Genomic DNA, 22,089 nt, shown 5'->3' with positions numbered 1-22,089 from the left:
TGGAGGGTTAGTCATGTCTGTTATTCTGGGAGTTTTTTTTTTTTTTTTTTTTGAGGAAGATTAGCCCTGAACTAACATCTGCTACCAATCCTCCTCTTTTCACTGAGGAAGACTGGCCCTGAGCTAACATCGTGCCCATCTTCCTCTACTTTCTATGTGGGACGCCTGCCACACCAGGGCTTGCCAAGCGGTGCCATGTCCGCACCCGGGATCCGAACCTGCCAACCCTGGGCCACCGAAGCAGAACGTGCGAACCTAACCGCTGCACCACTGGGCAGGCCCCTATTCTGGGAACTTTTAAATTCCAGGATAATGTTTGTATTTTGTGACCATTTTTAAAAACGTGCGTTCTTTATTGTCGATACGTAACGTAACATAAAGTTGACCGTGTTTAAGTATACATAGTGCTGTGGCATTAAGTAGATTCATACTGCCGGCTACCATCACCACCATCCATCCACAGAACTATTTTCATTTTGCAAAACTGAACCTCTGTACCTGCTAAACAATACCTCTCCTTTCTGCCTTCCCCCTGTTACTGGCAACCATCATTCTACTTTCTGTCTCCATAAATTTGACTCCTCTAGGAACCTCATATCAGTGGAATCACACAGTATTTGTCTTTTTGTGACTGGCTTATTGCACTTAGCATAATGCCCTCAAAGTTTACCCAAGTGGTAGCATATGGCAGACTTTTCTTCCTTTTTAAGGCTGAATAACATTCCATGGTATGTGTGGGCCACATTTTGCTTATCCATTCCTCCATGGATGGACAGCTGGATTGTTGATACCTTTTGGCTGTTGCAAATAATGCTACTTAAAGCATTTGTGGTTTATAAGAAAATTAGTATTGTCCCTTCAAATTAGTATTTCCCAATTTAGAGATGATTAATATTCTTATGTCTCAGAGCCAAAATTCTCTTTAAGCAAGTGGGAAGTGACTCATCATATAGTGAAATGGTAGCTAAACAGAATTGCCAGGGAGAAGGTCATTACAGAGAAGCTAAAACCACCTAAAATGTTTTTGTTTTGAGTAATTTTACATGAAAACATTATAAAATTAGTTACACCCTTCTTTGGTCTCTTAAACAGAACATTTTAAACACAATTTAATCCTCAAATATGTTAACTCTCACTAGAGTGTTCAGAGCTGTCAGTATTATTTTTGTGCTATAACTGTATTGTGCCATAACAGTTAAATGGGCCCTGGCGTTACATTAAAAATTTTTTAGTTTAAAGTACTTAAATTAAAAAAAATATATATATCACTATCTGTTACTATTTTTTGCTAGAAGTGTGGTTTCTTATGGCTACTTCCTTTTTCTTTATTTATTTGTTGCTTCTAAAATACTGTGGGGCTGGAACAGTCAGTAATAGCATTTGTTAGAACTGTGTTTAAGAGTAAAAAGCCTCTGAGTGAACATTTTAGAGGTTCTTTAAGTAAAATAATTATACTTTGGGACAGGAATTGTTTTCCCCTCACATCTATGCTGGTCTTTTAAAATCTTTTTTTCTAATTTTTTTGGCAGTGCTTTGGATAGGAGAGGTACAATAAAGAAATCCATTTTTGCTGTCCATGTTTCAAAAATGCATTTGTTCAATAAAAGGCCATCTATGTGTGATTACCTCTTTGGCACTTTATGGGCTTAATGGGTATCACCTGCTAATAAAATCTCTGGGCCAAGGTTCTAATCTGTCATGATACGCTTTTTGGCATTTACCAAAATTAATTCTATTTCTTATTTCTTCCTCCAGCCTTGGAAAGGAAAACCTTCAAATCGACTTAGACATTTTTCACTCATGATACAAAATTCTTTTTTTCTATTTTTTTCCTCTAAGATCTGTCGTTATCCTGAGGTCTTTGTATGTATGATGTGCTTCCCGTGCTTGTCAGTTCGATTTTCAGCTCCTTCCTAGCCCAGGCTTTCCTTCCCGCTGGAAATGCTCAGAAGCCAGCATCAGCTCACATAATGACAGAGACTATTCTTAGAGAGCTTCACTCTGCGCCTGGCGTTGCTCTCAGGACTGTATACGTTTCATCTCATTTACTCCTTCTGGTCATTCAGTGGGGCCAGTACTATTGTTATCATTGTATTATAGGTGGAGAAACCGAGGCACAGGGAAATTAAGTAATTATTTCCAAGGCCACACAGCTAAGTGGTGGGACCAGGATTTGAACTCAAACTGCCTGACCGAAGAACCTACTTTTCTACTACAGTCATTCAATTCATTTAACAAGTATTTATTAAGCATTTACTGTGTACCGGTGAGCAATGCAAAGATCCCACTCTTCAAGGAACGGACATTCTAGTAAGGGAGAGAGAAAATTAACAACCATAATACATGAATCCATTGTATGCTATGTTAGAAGCTTATCTAACTGCTGAGAAAAAAAAGAAAACGTAGAACAGAGTAAGGAGGTGAGACAGATATGTTGAAATTTTAAGTAGGTGGTCGGGAAAGACCTCACAGTTCATGCTGAGGAATTAGTTAACAAATCTCTACTCTGTGACATGATTTTTTTTGTTGATCTCAGAGATGTAGCTTGAGATTTTGACTGACTCACTCAGAAGTTTTAGGAATCCGCTTATTATTTCTGCTGTTTAACCCTAGAGTGTCGGGTAGCTCTGTCTGCAGAGTCAAGGATGAGTCAGCCGTCACTTCCAGCTCCAGCGCATTTCCAGTGTGCAGGGGTCCCCCATGGGTGCTGAATCATGGGGCTGGGCGGGGTGTCTGTGCTGAGAGAGGGTGAAGTGAGGGGCAGACAGATGCTGGGGACATTGCAGAGCAGAGGGAGGAAGTTCAGGAGGGCTAGAAAGATATAGGTGAGATTTTTCTAGACACAGCCTGCCTACCGAGGTGGAGAAGCATATGGATTGTCCAGAGAGGGCAGGTGGCCCCAGACCATCCTTCCACCCGAGGACTATCTTTGACCTGTGGTCACAGGAGGGACCAAGCAAGAGAGTGGAGATGGCCAGGCACAGAGCATCACTCCTCACTGTTAGGAAAACAGCGGGTCCCCTGCTCCTGTTGGTGAGTCAGGGTTTAGATTTACGTATGAATTCACGTTTCACCCGATTACTGAAACGTGATTAGTGCTAATATTCTAAAATTAAACTTTCATGATAACATGTTTATCATTGAGCTTAAAAAATATATCGTTTGATCTTGCTGGCACTGGGCATGATTTCAACTTCCAAGACTGGGCCTTTTCTTCTGACCAGAAAGCAAGACTTTGCAGATGAGGTTCCTGCTGTACGGGGCTGTCAGCGCTTCTGCTTCGTGGCTGTCGTGCCTGAGAACTCAGGATGTTGTTGCTGGAGCGCCGGGCCTCCTCCAGTTCCTCCTGAGGCACCACTTTCCTTTTTTATACAAAAACAACATCGTGCCTCCGATGGTGCTGACTGCACACCAGATTCCATTGACTGTTTTTCTACCCTCCCCTGCTTATTTTTATTCATTTGGCTACTTTATTTTAGGGATTTGTAAAGCTTGTTTTGGCCATAGCGAAACTTATTGTTTTATTTCTGGCTGCACGGCTTTCATGTGAACGCTTCAATTAAGCAGCGTCCGCGCGGAGGCCGGGTTCTGGGGTTCAGGGCTGCTGCCCCGCTGTGTCAGCACGCAGCTGTGGGGTGTCCCGGGCCCCCGTGCAGGGCTGCGCTCTGGGCGGGTCTGCAGCCAGGAAGGACCGTGGCCAGCTGGGGGTGGGTGGAAGAAACGAGGCGTCGATGACACTTGCTCTTCTTCCTGGAGAAAATATTAGGGACCCGGTCAAAGGTCACTTACCTTTAGTCCAGAGCTATGGGATCATGTAATGCCTCCTGACTAGGCATCTGAAACGTATCTATGAAATTGTTTTGTTTGTTTACAAAAGATACCCACCTGAAGAACTGACTTTCCCCATATTGCAGTCCTCTGAGGGTGAATCAGTAATGGTTTAGAGAGGGGCTTTGCGATCTTACCTACAGGTTGGTTCTTGCCTCTGCCACTTACTAGCTCCGTGTCATCAGGCAAGTTACCTAACCTCTCTGGGCCTTGGAGTGCACACGTAACTTGGAGTTATAACAGCCCCTGTCTCCTTAGGGTATGGTGAGGATTTAAATGTGGAAAAAACTTTGATTTTCTGTGATCATAGCTAATTTATAATATGTAAAACTCCATTCCAGATCGGATTTTTGTTGCTCTGATTGTATCAAAAACTAGTTGAGGAGGAGTTAAGAGTAAGGAAGCTAATTGAACAACTCTTAGCTCTGGGTTGGTGCAGGTTTCCTTTCCCAAATTAGGATACCTGGTAAGGTACCAGCCGGATGTCCCAACCAGACCCCTGCTACCCCTAGGAGAGGGCCACCTGCCGGTGAGGCTTGGTTTCTGGCGGGAAAGCTGAGCACTTGGATCATCTCTTCACCTGTTTCCTCTAGAATACAGAGAGGCAACCGGACATCCCAGGAATCCTGATGCCCACGTCACACCCTAAAATTTCTGGCCGTGGGCCCCAGGCTTTAGGATTTGTGAAAACTTTCCAGGTGATTTCGGTGTACCAGCAAGGTTCGGAAATACTAGGCAAATGTCTTATTTAGGAAAATAGTTCATAAGCCAATTTGTTGACACCTCTCTATATTTATAACAGAATTAGAGCAAGAAGCAACAAAAATAAACACAGATCCTTCATCTATATTTGTCGCTGGCTTTCAAAGCTTATCTTTCTGTCACTCCTACCTTCCTGGGTCCTTTCTCAGCTCCTGACCCATTTGCCCAGCTCGTTTGGGTTGCATTTTAAGATAAAAATGCTAACTGCCTTCTTGACACTGGCCTGTCACCTCTGAGCTCTTATTCTTTCTGTCTTTGCTGAGGTGGAAAAGCTTCATTGCTCCCACGTGGTCTGTCTGTAATTGTCGGTGGGACAGCAGGCTCCCACTTGGGCTCTGGCTGCCTTCTGGCAGAGACCTTCCCTTTCAAGGGCTGAGGCAGGGCCACCCACATCTGTGTGCACACTGTGAACCGACCGTCCTCTTTAATTACAACTGAGTCGTAGGTTTCTTCCTCCTCTTCCTCCTCCTCTTTCTTCTCCTTCTTCTTTTTAAAAGAGGGACCAAGCCTTGTTTTATTTCTTTGCTTTCAGCTCACAGGAGAAGTTTTGAACAAATTTGTATGTCATTTTTTCCATGATTTGTAATTGCATTATCCACTCTGGATTTTCAAAGTCAAAACATCTTAATCCACACTGACTTCCCCTGCCCTTCTGGGCATCTTTCCCGTGGCGGGTTAGTGGATGCCTAAAGATACAAGGTGATTTCTGCAGTAGCTTAAGTAAAGCAAGCACATGTGCCTGTTTTTTGCACCCTCTTTCTCTCTTCCAATAATAAACTTAATTGAGAATTAAATGATACTCAGAGACGAGTAGGAAAAGTAAGTCATGTATTTGGAAACCCATTCTAAACTCTTCAGTGAAAGAGAGTGCTTACGTAAGGTTAGCATAATTTGCAATTTAAGCCAGGGTTCCTACTTAACCAAGCTTCCTGTATCCATGTCCAGAATTTAGCTCATCAGCTGACACCCTGTTTCAGTATTTTTTATTTTTTACTGAGGAAGACTTGCCCTGAGCTAACATCTCTGCCAGTCTTCCTCTATTTTGTATATGGATTGCTACCACAGCATGGCCACTGACAAGTGGTGTAGGTCTGCGCCCGGGAACCAAACCCACGAACCCAGGCTGCTGAAGTGGAGCTCGCTGAAGTTAACCACTAGGCCACAGGGCTGGCCCCCAGTACTATATTTTTTTGAATGTAATGTTTATAACTTTCCTACCGTCAGGGTCTCTACACAGAATGTATTGACTTTATTTTGATTTCATTTTGGACAAATAAAATGCAGTAAAGATGTAATTGCTATGTCTTCCTGATAATCGAACTGCCGGACACATCATGGTCTTCCTGGCCATTACTCTATGGAGAAAGAGTGGTCTCATGTGGGGACTCAGTCAGGCATGCTTAGGTGTGAGTGTAATTACTTATCTCTGTGGCTTTGGGCAGTCACATTAGCTTTCTGCACCTAGTTTCCTCGTCTTCAGATTGGTGGTGACACTGCTCCTTGTGGTGGTTTAAGTGAGCTACCAGATGCAAACCTCCAGATATAGTGTCTGGCACGATGGAAACGCTCAGCAGATGGTAACGTTATTTACCCAACAGGATTTCAGCTCTTTGTTTGTGCCATTTTTTTTTTTTAAGCACAATTAGAACATCTTATCTTATGATTCTTCTGGGTTTGCCTTGTCTCACTTTTCAAATCAATTCCTTAAAAGTAGGCCTATGTGTTTTTCATTTCTGCAGAAACCATGTGGTCAGTATATATTGATGAATACATGTAATTCTTCATATGGGTAATGAATCTAAAATAAAGAGGAAAATTTTTCTTTTTCTGTTTTTCAGCTTTTTGTTAATTTGACCAGCGCTGATCTAGGCAACTGTTTTTATATAGGCATCGGAAGAGTCGAAGCAATGTGTAGATTTTATAATACAATTTCTTCCCTTTTTGTGTAGAAACTGGAACACAAACCCAGGAGGGCAGGGGGCACATTGCACAGGTAGATTCTCACTAACTCTGTGGACACAGAGGTCCGCTCATTTGGCTAACAGTGCAGGCTCGGGCACCGCAGATGCCCACAGTTAACACCTTATAACTTTATTTATGCATTATGGATAGCCTGACTCCTTTCAAAAGAAAGGATTCCTGAAAAAATACTTGCAGAATTGCACAATTAAAAACAAAGATTAAAGGGGAGCTATCAGATACAATTTAAAATGAGGCGAAATTTAGATTTTGCCAGGTGTCTTTCCTTTTCCTCTCAGTAGACAGGACTAATTCCATCTCTTCCGAAGCCCTGACCAGCGCTTCGAACAGCTCCTGCTCTGGGATGCACAGCTAGATGGCCAGGGAGGAGATCACAGGGAGGAAAGGGCACAAGTTTCCCCTCCAATCGGGAGATTGTGGAGGAGAAAATAAGAAGGGAGGAGAACAAGTGACATCTGTATTGTAAGTAGCAATGAAAATATCAGATGTACACTAATTAGAACATTATTCGAGCATTTTTTAGCAGATTGTTAATAATGATGCCGTTAATAAGTTTAGCCCAGGATTGAATATTAGCTTAATTTATAAGCTATTTTATAATTTCTTCTCCTACCATTACATTTTCCCCAATTTTGAAAGCAGAGCACTTTTAAAATTCACCTTATGTGATAGAATATAGGTTCTACAATGAAATGACAAATTCATTAAAAGAGTGTGTCAGTATTTATTCCATGTGGGTTTGTATTTTATAGCTTTTTGGGGTACTTAAGTGCTGCTATTCGTTATGATGATGAAACAAAATCACTTGGATTCTGAATACTTTTGACAGAAAATAGTTGATTTCTGAATACTGTTTACTTATTCACAGAAATCTTAGATCTGGAAAGAATCTTAGAATTCATCCAGTTGCACATACTCTAATTTTGCCTATTTAGAAACAGAAACCTAGAGAATTGAGTAACTTTCTCAAATATCTCAGATGGTTGTAGCTTTAGAACTGGAGTCTTCTGCTGTCGGATTGGAGAGGTTTTTATTATTAATTTGATGTCCATTATCTTTTAAAAGGCTGGTAGTTATATAACAGTATTTCTACAAACAACCCTATATTTTTTGGTTTCAAAAGCATTGGGGTCCCTGAAACTAATGAAAACATTATTATTACTTAAAACATTTATCGAAACATTCAACCTGGTAATATAGTTCTGGCAGTTCTCAGGAAAGATAAAGTTTTGAATGTAAACTGGAACCTCCATGGAATTTTGTTTGAGTTGAACCTGAAGGAAACAGTACATAGAAGTTTTCTGTGCGAATTTCTAACATTGTAGCACATGAATTTTGCCATGTCTAATAAAGAGTTTCAGGAAGAAAGAATGCAAGAGTTTTCTGGAATTTTTTTCTGTATAGGTTCTAACCATTCTTGAAAAGAAGCTCGCCTCTGTATTTCCCTTAATTTAATATGTGGGACTTCACAGTTTGCTTAGGCTTCTTAGCTCTTTGCAAATGAAATGAACTTCTTTGTGTAGCGAAAGAATAAGAATGCTGGTGGGAGGTTGTTGAAAATGTGTGTATATGTATGGGTTACTATATATGTTATAATAATACATATTATATATGCTTATGTATATACATATATAAAATCAAATAAGCAATGCATTCAGTTTCCTAAAGGTACAAAAGGGTCTGTAATGGAGGAATCTCCCTCCCACTCCTGTCCTCCAGCAAGAAATCCTCTCTCCAGAAACAACTACTTTTACCAGTTTCTTGTGTAGCCTTCCAGAGATAATCTATTTATATTTAAACAATTATGTAAATATTCATTAAAAACCACAAATACTATATACACTGTTCTGTACTTGGCTTTTTAAAAAAAATTTATAATATATCTTGGAGATTGTTCCATACTAGTACATTATAAAGCTGTTTCATTCATTTTAATGGCTGCATAACGTTAGCATTCCATTATGGAATATAATGTTTACTATTACATCCATCGCATGAAATATCATTTATATTATGTTAATATTGATTGATTTAATTTTAGTATTATTTATGACATTTGTTAGTGGCAAATTAATATACAACCTGACCTCCACTGATATTTAAATTGCTTTTTATTTTTCACTATTTCAAATCATGCTAAAAAATATGTCATTTGCACATGTATGAGTTTATCTGTAGAGGAGAAAGATTGCCAGGTTGAAGTGTTTGTACATTTGTAGTTTTGATAGATTTTTCTAAAATCTCTTTCAGTTATATCACCATGTGCTCAGCATTACAACCTGTTTATCAAACTTTTTGATATTTGCTAATCTAATAGGTGAAAAATATTATCCATGTAGTTGTAATTTGCATTGCTCTAATTTGAGTGACGTTGACCATTTTTTTCATATGCTGAAGAGCCATTTGTATTTCCTTTTCTGTGAGCCATCTGTTCATATCGTTTTTCTTTCTTCTGCTTCTTTTTTTTTTGTCTTATTATTATTGACTGTAGGGGCTTTTTTTATGTATAAAAAATTAGCCTATTGGGTTTATGAATTGTCCACCTTCCCACACTGCCCCCCATGCCTTAATGCTCATTTATGTTTTTTGGTGGAGGTTTTGTTTGTTCTAAAATGCAGTAGGTTTTGTTTTTATGTGTCAAATGTATCAAGCTTGCTTTGTGTCACTCAGAGGCAGGCCTTCTCTATGCTAGGATCATAAACACACCCTTCCCGTGTGTTGTCCTAGTGCTGGCACGGCTTCACTTTTTACAGCTAATTATTTGATTCACCTAGAATTTATTGCGATAGAAGGTGTGCGGTAGATAGTCATCCTCTTTGTGTGTGTTTGTTTCAGATGACTATTCAGTTCTCTCAGACTCTTTCCTGACCTTACATCGTTTCCCTCGTGATTGGAAATGCCACCTCTGTTGCATACGTGATTTCCATATGTATGTGTCTTTGACCTGTTTCCCATCTTTGAAATTTGTTCCATGACCTTCCCGTCTATCTACCACGCTGCTTTATGATGTGTTTTTAATGTCCAAGAGAGCTGATTTCTCTCATAGCTCCTCTTTTTGGAGAGATAGCTGGCTATTTTTGCATTGTTATTTTACCATGTGAACTTAGAATCAGCTTGTATAATAACCTCAGCAAATTGGAAAAAAAATCCTAGAAGTAATTTTTTAATTGGGAGTGCATTAAATTAAATAGGAATAACTTAAAGAGAACTGACACCTTTTTGATGTTATCTTCCTATTTAAAATTATGGGATATCTTTTGAACTGTTTTAACTTTTCTTTTGTGTTGTTTAGTAGCACTGTAAAATTTTCTTCATATAAACTTTGTCTGTGTCTTAAAATTTTCTAGGTGTTTTACTCTTTTGTTATTATCATCAATTTGGTCTCTTCTGTTGTATAATTTTCCTAGTTTGTGTGTAAAGGCTGTTGTTTAAGTATATTGCTTTTCTACCCTGTACCTTTTTACATTTGTAATAGTTTTTCTGTTGATATTTTTGGGTTTTCCAGGAAACCAGTCAGAATATCTGTGAATAGTGATAATTCTATCTTTTCCTTTCCAATGTTGGTCCTTCTTTCCTTTCCTCATCCCCCGTCGTTGGCTAGTAGTCCCGAACAGTAAGAAATAGTAATAGTAGTCTAGGTAGTAGTGATATCTTGTCTTGACTTTAATGGTAACGTTTCTAATCATTCATGATTTATCAGTAAATGAAAATATTCTCTCTCTCTCATATGCGTGTGTGTGTGTGTGTGCGTGCACGTGTGTGTAAATTATGGAAGGAAATAGCCAACTATTCTCCTTTTATTAAGCAATTGCATTAAGAATGATTATAAATGTTCTAAACTGATTTATGGTGATGAATGCATCACTTAGTAAAGTTCTAGAGATCATTGAATTGTACACTTGAAATAGGCCAATTCTATGATATTTAAGATATAACTCAGTAAAGTTGTCTTAAAAAAAGTCTGAACGCAGTATTTTATCAAATATCTTTAAATATCTATAGAGATGATCATATGCTATTTCACCTTTATTCTATTTATATGGTGAATTGTTTAAATAATATGAAATCCTTCTGGTTCTAAAATAAACCCCACTTAGTCACAGTATGTTCATCTTTTTACGTACTGCTCAATTTTGTTTACTGTTTTTTAAATTTAGGGTTTACATCAATATTTGAAAGGGAGATTTGTACGTAATTTCCCTTCTGTGTACTTTCTTTGTTGGGTGATGGTATCAAGAGCGTACTGTTTAAGGGGCTGGCCCCGTGGCCGAGTGGTTAAGTTCGCGCGCTCCGCTGCAGACGGCCCAGTGTTTCGTTAGTTCGAATCCTGGGCGCGGACATGGCACTGCTCATCAGACCACGCTGAGGCAGCGTCCCACATGCTACAACTAGAAGAACCCACAACGAAGAATACACAACTATGTACCGGGGGGCTTTGGGGAGAAAAAGGAAAAAATAAAATCTTTTTTAAAAAAAAAAGAGCGTACTGTTTAAATAAGACTTTGGAAACTTTCTTTCTTTTTGTATAGTTTGGAATAGTTTAAATATTATCAGAATTATCCCTTTAAAGTTTCTTAGAATTCCCCTCTAAAGCCATCTATGCCTATTTTTATTTATTTATGTCTTTATTTATTGGAAAGACACTCAGGAAAGTAGCTCTTCTGTTTCATTAGAGTATTGCCTATGTGAGCTTCCTATCTTTTTTTCTTTAGAGTGTGGTTCCTTCAGACTGTGTGAAATGTTATTTACTGAACGTCCTTGATTCACACCGATTGAGTCCCTCCTAATAGAGTGAGGTGATCTGCTATTGTTTTTGAGAGTAGTGGCTCTTTTCTTAAATTCAGTGTTTTATTGTATTCTACAATTATGTCTGCTGTTCCCAGATTTAGACATTAAGGACTATTCTTCTTTTATTATTGTTGAGATGGTGATATCGTAAACTGTGCTGTGTGTTTACGTTGCTCTGTAGACCATTACTACGGTCTAGGATACACTTTGCCAAGACAGACACGGGGTCGGTCCTTAACAGACACAATTGGTTTATCTCGGTCTTATGCATATAGGTACTCAGTAATTCCGGTGAATGAAATATTTGTTTAGTATCTACTATGTGTTTGTTTGCAGAGGATATAAAAGATGTGTTTGAAAGATAATACACGTTATGAATGCAAAATTGAATTAAATAAGTTAAATGTTATGTTAAGTATACGTATTCAGATATATTAAAGGATACAATTTACATACTTGCCTAGGGGAGGATGACTTTGAAATAATTCTCAGATAGAGTGAAAAGTAAATATTGATTCAGTTACCCTTTTACGTGGCCTGTATTTACAAATTTACAGAGAGAGCTAAAACTGTTTCTGCAGTATTTTTACTTTTCCATATGAATTGAGCTAATATGCTAGAAAATGGAAATCACAGCACCGTAGTAACAGCAGTGCAAAAACTGATAATGTGGAGCTAAATTTAGATTATAATGTTTATTTTAAAACATGTTAAGAAAAAAGTATTGATGGTTGATAAGATTGTACTGGATTATGTTGAAGATTTATTGACAAAATATTCTTTCCTTCTCTTGTAGATTTATCTAAAAACAGACTGCTTGAAGTTCCAATGGAATTGTGCCATTTTGTATCACTGGAAATTCTTAATCTGTATCATAATTGTATCAGAGTCATTCCTGAGGCCATCATTAATCTGCAGATGCTGACTTACTTAAACTTGAGGTAGGTTGACTATTATAAAGATTGTAATCACATTCAGTTAAAAAATCGCGGAATGATTATGCTTTAGTTTCTATCAGTTTTCTTTTTCCTTTTTGCAATTCCTGATCACCCTTTGAAGTAAATCACACGAAGATCATTTAAGAATTGTCTTTTATAGAGGCAGGCCCGGTGGCACAGTGGTTAAGTTTGCATGCTCTGCTTTGCGGCCTGGGGTTTGCCGGTTCGGATCCTGGGCATGGACCTGTGCACCACTTATCAAACCATGCTGTGGCAGGCGTCCCACGTATAAAGTAAAGGAAGATGGGCGCAGATGTTAGTTCAGGGCCAATCTTCTTCAGCAAAAAGAGAAGGATTGGCAGCAGATGTTAGCTCCGGGCTAATCTTCCTCAAAAAAAAAAACAAAAACGAAATCTCTTTTAAAATACATTTTTAGTGTGGTTAATATTGTTTTTGGTGCTAGACTTCTCTGAATGTCAGTATGACAAGATGTTTTTGGATTTTTCAAGATAATTTATATGGCATCATTTATACTTTTTGTCCATTTGGTGCTTGGAAGCTTGCTGGTATTTTGTCTTCAGGTATTGGATTTTTTGGAGATTTTGGAGGAGGAAACCTAAAGGAAGTGAAAAAGAACTTGGGGTTGGGACAAATCGGGGCCTTGCTGGTCTTTGGGAGTTGTTGGTGCCATGGGATTTGCTACCTAGCACTGACTGAGCCTGTGTACTCTAGGCCACCTGAGAAAGTCAGGAGGAGCCCTGAGCAACTCCAGCAACATACGAAGTTTGCTGTCTTTATAGCCCTTTAAATTAGGTCAGTGTTCGCTGAGGATGGGTCCGTGGTCTGTATTGACTATGATTATGCACAGCGCAGTGTGACATATCAGTGCTCCTGAGTAGTCCTGAGGATAAGAACTCAGCTATTTTAAGGCCCGGGGTTTTAGGCTTTGCTGCTGTGACTCTCAGCTGGGCTGGCTGGACTTTGGCTCTTTGTCTTCGAAATCCTTTACTCACATCTGGGATGACAGGAGAGAGAGGGGAGCTGCTTTATCAAATCTCTGTCTACTCTAAGAGCAAGGTTCCACAGTTCAAGCCTGGGCACAGCCTTCACTCGTGTCAGTTGCGTTATATCCGTGTGCAAAGGGTAACACCTGATCAGCAAGCCTTTTGCTGTGCAACAAATAAACCAAACTTGAAAGTAAAATTCGCAGTGAACTAGGTAGAGCGTTAACTTACGATAGATACTAGTGTCACTTATTTCTTAGTTCTTTTTAGTTGGCCACCAATAGTTACAGGTCTTCTTCTGCTTTCTTTGCAGTCAAAAATGGGTTTCCATTGCCTTTCATTAGGAGTGCATATCTTCCTTGGGAGTGGAAAAAAATCCTAGTCATGTTTGCAAGTGGCCTTAACTTCTTTTTGGGAAATGAGATGTAGGTTGCTATTAGCATAAACTAAAGGCTCATATATCTAACTTTCACTTCTCCAGCCTTCTGGTTCGTCTGACCATTGTTTTGAGTTTTCTTGGATAAGAACAGGCCAAGCTGTTTCTGCTACAGCAGAATGTTAATTACCTTGGAATTGCCTGATGGAGCCAGCACAGCAGTATCTGTAGATTTTGGTTCACCATCTCTCTAAGACATCTGTCCTCTAATCCCAGCTCGCATAGCAGAAGTATCCCAAGAACAAATGCAGTTGGTCTGTTTACTTTGCTTACTTGCTCCTGTCCTGCTGTGACATTTTCACCTCTAGTAGTCCTGCATGCAACAGGTAAATAGATTTCACTATTGTTATATTAAGTCCATAGGCACTGAGAAACTTTTGGGTATAGGGGACATATCTCTTCTGGGATGATATAAACTATAAAATTCTACAAACACCAGATAATCTAATCTTAAAATTTATATTATGTTTTAAAAGCATTAGTAAAATTGGTTTTGGTATGGTGATTTTCATGTTGAGCCTAGTTGAGAGTAGAGTAATACTGCTATCTTCAGATGGTAGAAAGAATATATTGGAGTATGGATCTCGGGATTCTGTAAGGCAAGAACAGAGAGGGGTCGTTGAGACTGACGATGCTGAAGAGGATCCATGTGGTATGTTGTAAACAGAATTTTGTGATGAATTCTCAGGTAATGGAAGGGAGAAAGAAATAAAGGGACTGTTAAACTCCCAGCTCTTTAACCTTTGTTTTCTGTCTGTAATTGTTTCCTTTGGTTTCCCTCTATCCTTTCTCCCATTTATACATGTCGTTTTCATTCGGTTTTGTTTTTCTTTGCTCACATCTCCTGCTCGAATATTGCCATGTTTAAGACCTATTCGTTAGTGCTGAATTGTGACTCTTTGAAAGAATTGATAACGACATGGAGAAATTAAGAAAAAGTATGTCCGTTACCTTTCAGAGGTGTTATATCAAGGTATGTGAAAAGTGTGTGGACATCCTTAAACTCTTTGAAAACCAGGTACTATATATACATGTGTAATTATTTTTGATACCTTCTATCAGGTTTATTACTTCATGAATATAAATGCGTAACATAAAGTAGTAACATAGGGCAAACTTTAAAGTGACCAGGAGATGATCATCTTGTTTATTCAATTACAAGAACTTCATCTCCTGTTTGATGACTGGGTTTGGTTGAAACATATCTTCTAGGAGTTGGACCTTTTGAAATTGAGCTATTTCTCAGTTTGGGAGTGATTTGAGGTAGAATGTTACATTTGCCTAAAAGATTTGTTTGCAGCTTGTGAAATAGTAGGTGACCGTCAAGTCTGTTTATTTGCAAATATGTAATAATATTTGGAGAATCCTAGTGGCATCTAATTAAACTGTAAGTCTTCTAAGATGATGAGTAATATCACCCGCATGATTGTAGTGTTGTATGTGTATGTGTATGTGAGTTCTTCTTGTCCTCAAACTGCCACCCTACTCCCAGCCACCCCAAGCTGGTAACCGGGAGGAATTTAGAATATTGTGCTTGTGTGTGATCATGACATATGCTCCGTCCACAACAGCCAGAGTTGGCCAATGTGGCCTTTTCTTGTCTTTTCTACCCCTCATGAAAATTAAGTCAACAAAATAAAACATACTCCTTCTTGGGTGTGGTGAAGAGGCATGGTGGACTTCTGTTGACTTCTGGCCTTTGGAGGGGAGGCTGCCAATCCATTTCCCTGAAGAGGAAACAAGGGACCCAAGATGCTGCAAACCTGCTGCCTTGTAGAACTACTGAATTGCCTTTAATCCAGTTTTTTTTCTGTGATAGTTATAAATGGGATATTATGCCAAAGAAAAAAACTTGTATTCTTGGCTGAAGTATATAATCAAATCATGACATTGTCACTAATTTAAAAGTATTAGGGGAGTCTGTATAAATTTCAGAAAATTAAAGAAATATCAATTACTTTTGAGCACATACTTAAGGTAAACTATGTCAAATATAGCTTGTTTTGAAATGACTTCAACAAATAGGCAAGTTCATCAGATTTTATAAATAAATACCTGAAAATACTTTCTTTTTTGTAGTACTTAGGATTTTCCTCTTATTTTTATTAATTAGGGAGAAAGAGTTGTTGAAGTAGTACAAAGAAGCTGCTTTTCAAATTTCACAGATTTTATGTTTTTATGGTTAAAATTAAACATGGTCTTACGGTATTTTAAATATTTTTCTCTTTTTTAATGTCACATTTAGAAATTACTAATTGGATATTTGCAAAACAGGAGAGATGCCATATGAAGCTGCTTAGAATTTATGGGAAGCATTCAAAGTTGATTATACCCTCCGAGATCTATTGCATATTCCAGCAGAGTAAACAGCCGTAAATATTTGATGGTGATGGTATTAATGAAGACGACAAAGATGGTGGTGGTGGTGATGGTGATGGTGGTCATATGTCACTGCCTTACCCAGCTTCTTGGCTGACAGATCTCTTAGTGATGTTATCTTTAAATGTCAAATGGTTGCTTGGTTCCAGCTACCCAATTCCTGTGCTAGACTAGAGATGGGTTTAATTAGCACACGGGAAAAAAAAATCTTCACTGTGAAATGCAGTTAGAAACACTTCAGTGTCTTCTACATTTTCTCACATGATAGAAATGTCATATTTGTGGAAAACATTAATTTATTGCTGTTTATGTAGACTGTATTTGAAGGATCTGGGCTTTTAATCTTTGCTTCTTGGTGTTTACAACAAAAGGTTATGTTCGTTTAGTATATGTGCCACTGTGTCTCTTCCTGTTATAAAGTGTCTTAATCCAAGAACTGTGGCCAAGAACAATAAAAATGATTAAGCGGGATTTGTTCCTATATAGGAACAAACACTTTGAACTTCAGTCACACAGGAAAGCCTCACAAAGTTTAAAATCTATTTTAAGTTTTTGGAGAGGTTGTTGTTGATGAGACTTATGAAGAAAATGTACTTTAGGAAGATAGAATAATCCAGAGTAGCAAAACTCTTGGCAACAGGAGGGGTGTTGTGACTCGAAGAACGGGACCTCAGCTTAAACTTTCATCTCAGAGAGGTTCAGGAATAGAGGCTGCCAAAAGATGAAAGTTCTCTACACCATTTGATCGTATGGCTTCCAGAACTCTTGGTGAGTGGTTGTACTTTGCTAGGGTGAAACACACAGAACCAGGAGCTGGTTTATTCCATGGAAGCCCTTATCTCTCCCCATCCACTAGGAGTAGATTCTGAGGCATTGCCTGTAAAGAAGAGGGCAGGCTCTTGAACAAAATGTTATCACAACATAAAAGGAATCTGTTTTGGCCGCCTTTTCTGAAGCCTGGCATCCTTTTTGGCTGTTAAACAATGTACAGAGAGAGCCAACTTCCTGATGGCTGTAAAACCTGTATCCCCACATTCCTTTGGGGGGTCATTCTGAGAAATAATCTTTAATCCTCAAGAATATAGCTCTCTATTGAAGTATTAGGAGAAGCATCCTGCATGCTAGGGTTGCCTTAGAAAGCACAGATTTTATATTTTTCTTGTGAACTAAAAGTTAATTTTCATTGTTTCTAAGATTTTCAGTTTTATCCATAAGAAATGCATCCTCTCATTAACATTTCTGAAAACACTATCAATTTATAAGATAGCATTTCTTCTTTCTAGAAACTGAGAAAATTGATGGTGTCTTCTTAAACTGGAAAAGGTGAGAAGTTTTCTTTAAGGCAAATTTGTATCCCACATCCTTTTATGAAGATTTTATCTCATTCAAAGGGAAAATGAGAATATTTTAGTAAATGTATTTTGGAACTGGCTTTTGGTAGCTAGGTTATGCTTTGTGAAATGACCGATCAGCAGGAAGACACCAAAACACAGTGAACCATGTTAGAATTTGGAAGTATCACCTTAAAATTTGGAAATACTTTTCGCAGAATGTTAGAGTTAGAAGTGGCCATCAGGGCTATCCATTGCGCGAACAGGAGCATATGGTTTAAACTTTGTCTTTCCTAGTGTGTCCAATGGGCGTTTGTTTTCAACGTGGGACCTACAGTCAGTGGTCCCTAAGAATTTTAATATAAATTCTTGTGTCTGTAAAATTATGTCCATTGGCGTTGGTAGCTGATGGGTTTTGTTAAGTGTGAATGAGTTAATAATAGGATATTTCTTATCAGATTCCATTCCTTTTAGTATAGCCCATACTTGGCAAGACTTGCAAAGAGGATTTTTCCATTATACACATCACCTGATCACAGATGTTGTCTTAGATCAGTATTTGTGTTGAAAAAAAAAAGAGACACAAAAGGGACATTATGGCTTTGATAGCTAGAGCGCTGTCAGAATGTGTTGTTTTCAGTTCTGCTTCTGATCTTAGAGTTTTTAAGATCTTTGTGCTGCAGATTTTCTTTCTGAAAATGGGGTAAATACCTACTCCTAATTCATTGTATGGACACTTTGTTTATAGTAATTCTCAAAGTTTTTTCTGCAAAACACATGCAAAAAAGTTTTTCATTCCCCAATGAACAAGCTGCAAATTACATTTATTTTTCTAACTAGACAGGTAATAAAAGTTCTTTGAAACATTACCATTTCATCGATAAACAACTTATTATATTTACTCTAAGAACATTGCAGTTTACCAAGTCTTATAACAAGTACTGTTAGTGAGGACAGAGAAAGAAAAAAGAACGTACAGAAGTGAAGGAAGGGGTCGAATTTTGGAATAATCTTCATCATTGCCATCATTATCATCATCATCATCATCACCTCTTAATAGCTAAAGAGGATTTAGCTGTCACACCATCATATTTGGGTCCTTCAGCTGTTCTTACTTTAGATGGGAAATAGGAAAGTGATTTATCCCGGCCACACTTTTTTCATAAATAAGAATAATTGAGATTAGTGGAATTTCTGTGGCATTTTATAGCTTGCTTAGCACTCTGGCCTCTGTTAACTTGTCTAACATTATGCTCCATTGCATTCCATGTCCCTTAGGCCAGTTTCATAATCATAAAAATAGTTGTTAGAGAATTGTCCGGGAGGCCAAGCTAAATATTTAAATAAGGGAGGGCCTTTGTACTTTTTAAAATTTCTACTGTATCTGTAATTGGTTCCCCTTTTTAATTCCTAATACTATAAATTTATGCATTCCTTTTTTTCTTCATTTTTTCAGAAGGGTGTCTGTTTTTATTGTGAATTTTTTAAAATCAGGTTTTAATTTTAGTATCTAACTCTATTGATATTTTCTTTTTCATTAATTTATGATTTTATCTGTCATATTTCCTTTTGTCTCTTTTTTATAGGTTTATTTTTCTAATTTCTGGAGTTTTGGATATTTAGCTCATTAATTTCTAGGTTTTTTTCTTTACTTATAGGAGCGTTTAAGGCTGTGGATTTTTCTGTACATAGTGCTTTAGCTGACTCATAAACGTTTTGATATGTAGTATTTCTTAATCACTCTTAGATTGTTTCTAATTTCTAGTATTTCTTCCTTGACCCGTAAGTTTTCTATAGAATGGATTTTGATAGTTATCTTTTAAAATTGATTTTTAATTTAATTGCGTTGTGTTTGGAGAATATTTATTTGATATTGATTCTTTAGATTGATTGAAATTTGCTTTGTAGCCTATGCATAGTTAATTTTTAAAATATGCCAGCTGTGCTTGAAAAGAATGTATGCTCTCCAAGTGTTGTACACTGGGTTCTAGTAAATCCATTAATGTAACTTCTTAATTTTGATGTTCACATCTTTCCTACTGTAACACAATTTGTGTCTGCTTAATATATATCAATCACTCAGAGATGTGTTTTAAGCAAAATAGGATGGTTGTAGATTTGTTGGGTTTTCCCTGTAATTCCATGAATTTTTAAAATATGTATTTTAAGACCAAGTTCAAAGTTGCATATCTTTCTGGCAAATTGCTGGTTTTATCATTGTATAGTGATGTACTTTGTCCCTAAAATGCTTTTTTTTGACTTACAGTCTCTTTTATATGAAATTAATACTTAACATCTTAGCTTTCTTTTGGTGATTTTCACTCTCCTATATCTTTTTCCACTCCTTTATTTTCAACCTTAGTTTTAGATGTGTTTCCAAATAGAATTCAGATGAGTTTTTTAAAAAAGCGGTCTCATCATCTCTATTGTATAATAGGTGAGTTTAATCCATTTGCATTTATTCTAATTACTTATGTATGTGGATTTATATTTCCTTATTTTGTATTTTGTTTATCAAGATTTTCTTTGCTTTTTTCTTGTGCCTTTTCCTGCCTTCTATTTAATACTCTGTTTTATTTATTCTACTTTTTTCTTCCTCTGGTTTAGAGCTTAGTCATTATATTTTTATGCTTTTAATAGAAAGATTATCTATAAATCGTTGACATAAATACTTGACTTACAAAAATCTAAAATTCTAAAGGTAAAAAATCTCTCTCTCCTCTTCTCAAAAGTATTAACATTCATAGAAAGCTTTAATTGTAAGCACTCCTCTCCACACTTATACATTATTTTTACGCTTTATTTTAGGTCCACCTTGCTTTTTACCTTGATTTTAGTCAATTGATGCTTATTTGTATTACCCATATTTTTACTAGATTCTTTGCTTGCGGTTGCTTTTTCATCTCACTCATTTTAGGGTTTACTCTTCTTTATAAGATACATTCTTAAGAATTTCATTCAGTAAGATACGTTTGTGGTAAATACAGTCTTTTTCTGAAATGTCTTTTACCCTTCATTCTTGAAAGAAGTTTCAATTATTGGTATAAAGTATCAGGTTGTATTAATATAAAATTTTAAGTTGGTACTTCTTTTCTGTTGTATTTTAAAGACATTATGTTTTCTGGCCTCTGTATTGCTATAGAGAAATCTTTTGCTAATCTAAATGTTTTAGGTTTGTAGAAAATCTTCCATATTTTTCCCTTTGATGTCTTTCCATATCTTCTCTTTGTCTTTGATACTTCTGCATTTTTTGCTATGATGTATATAGATATGTATTATTTTTAACTTACCTTGCTATAAACTTTATTTTGTGTCTTGAGTATGAAGATTCATATCTTTCATCAACTCTGGAAAAATTTTCATCAGTATCTTTTTTAATTTTGCTCCTCCCTCCGTTTATCCATTATTTCTATCTTCGTTGGGTACACCCTGTTGCTTATATGTTGGACGCTGCAGTCTCCTTCACATTTTTAAATCTCTTTTCTAGTTCTCTTTTCTTTACATTTGGGGTAATTCTCAAACATGAGAATGCCTTTAAAGATATTGGGAGTGAAAGTACAGTAATACTTTGAAAGCAGGAAAAGTTGTAGAATCTTGGGATTTCTTAATTGAAAAGACTCTATGACTGGAGTGTGTAGCACAGGAACTATACTTTTTGACTCACTAGTGAAATCTTATGCACTCTCTTACCCTTATAATAATATACTTTGTTGGTTGGCTAAAACAAACTTTCACTTGATAAACTGAATTTCTATGAGTCATTTATTTTATTATAAAACTGTACAAGAACTCGTCTTGAATACCCATTAAACTGGAGTTTGAGAAGTTGACTTCATATTCTTCAGTCTTTTGTTTGTTGAGCTCTGCCTTTTATATCTTGTCAGCATCCTCCATACCTTCTTCCCTGGTGCCTTTAATTAAGGTCCAGATGGAATTAGGGCTTTAGGCAAGTAGGTTTCGATTACAGTCTGAGACATAATGGCCACGCCAGGGCTTCACTTTGGTTCTCCTGGTGTTCTTATTCGCTTGTTAGTAACAATTACAGAAACTGGACAGATAAAGAAATTTTTATAAGAGTTACTTTTGAGAAAAGAGACACAGTATTGGATTTCTCAGCTTCCCAATCCAGACGTAAATGCATCGCTTTATTTTCAAAAGTAATAAAACATATGCTGTAGTGGCTGGAAAATTGCAGGATATGATGTTAAAAATATTATCCTACTTCTGAAAGGAATGCTTGTGCTCTGAGAACTCAGGGAGGGGAAATCTTGATAAAATAATGTAGCCAAGAATTTAAGCATGTGTAATAATCCCAAATAGCATTTTTTCCAGGGAAGAGAAATTACATCAAGAATAAATACATATTCTGTGGTTCTTTATCTAGAAAGATTCAAGAGATTGGGTGTTTAGGGGACAAAAGATGTATTTGTGATGAGAGCAGTTTATTCTGTAAGGCATTTTTTTTCATCTCCTGTCATTTCTTGGAGTGACCTTCTCTGGACCCGAGGAACTGTCAAGACAGATGGAATGAGATGATCTCTCTGAATGGTGAGATCCAAGTAACCAGAAGATGTGGGTCACTTTTAGAGTTGGATCATGTGGAACCGTGTTATAATCTCAGGTTATCTACCTTAATCTCATGA

At 37.2% G+C, this 22,089-nt stretch overlaps 1 protein-coding gene across 4 annotated transcripts in view; it reads left to right on the top strand.

Moving 5' to 3' along the window:
• The window catches only part of LRCH1 (leucine rich repeats and calponin homology domain containing 1), a 191,873-nt gene that overhangs the window by 77,773 nt on the left and 92,011 nt on the right, over positions 1-22,089 (top strand). For all 4 annotated transcript variants that reach the window (XM_003363227.5, XM_023621596.2, XM_001915032.5 and 1 more), the window contains exon 2: positions 12,155-12,299. In XM_003363227.5, the coding sequence (XP_003363275.1) occupies positions 12,155-12,299 (145 nt within the window). The remainder of the gene's footprint in view (positions 1-12,154; positions 12,300-22,089) is intronic.

This window comes from Equus caballus, chromosome 17 (assembly GCF_041296265.1).
Source record: "Equus caballus isolate H_3958 breed thoroughbred chromosome 17, TB-T2T, whole genome shotgun sequence".
NCBI lineage: Eukaryota > Metazoa > Chordata > Mammalia > Perissodactyla > Equidae > Equus > Equus caballus.
Note: the sequence above shows the minus strand (reverse complement) of the source record. Positions and strands in the feature narration are given on the sequence as shown.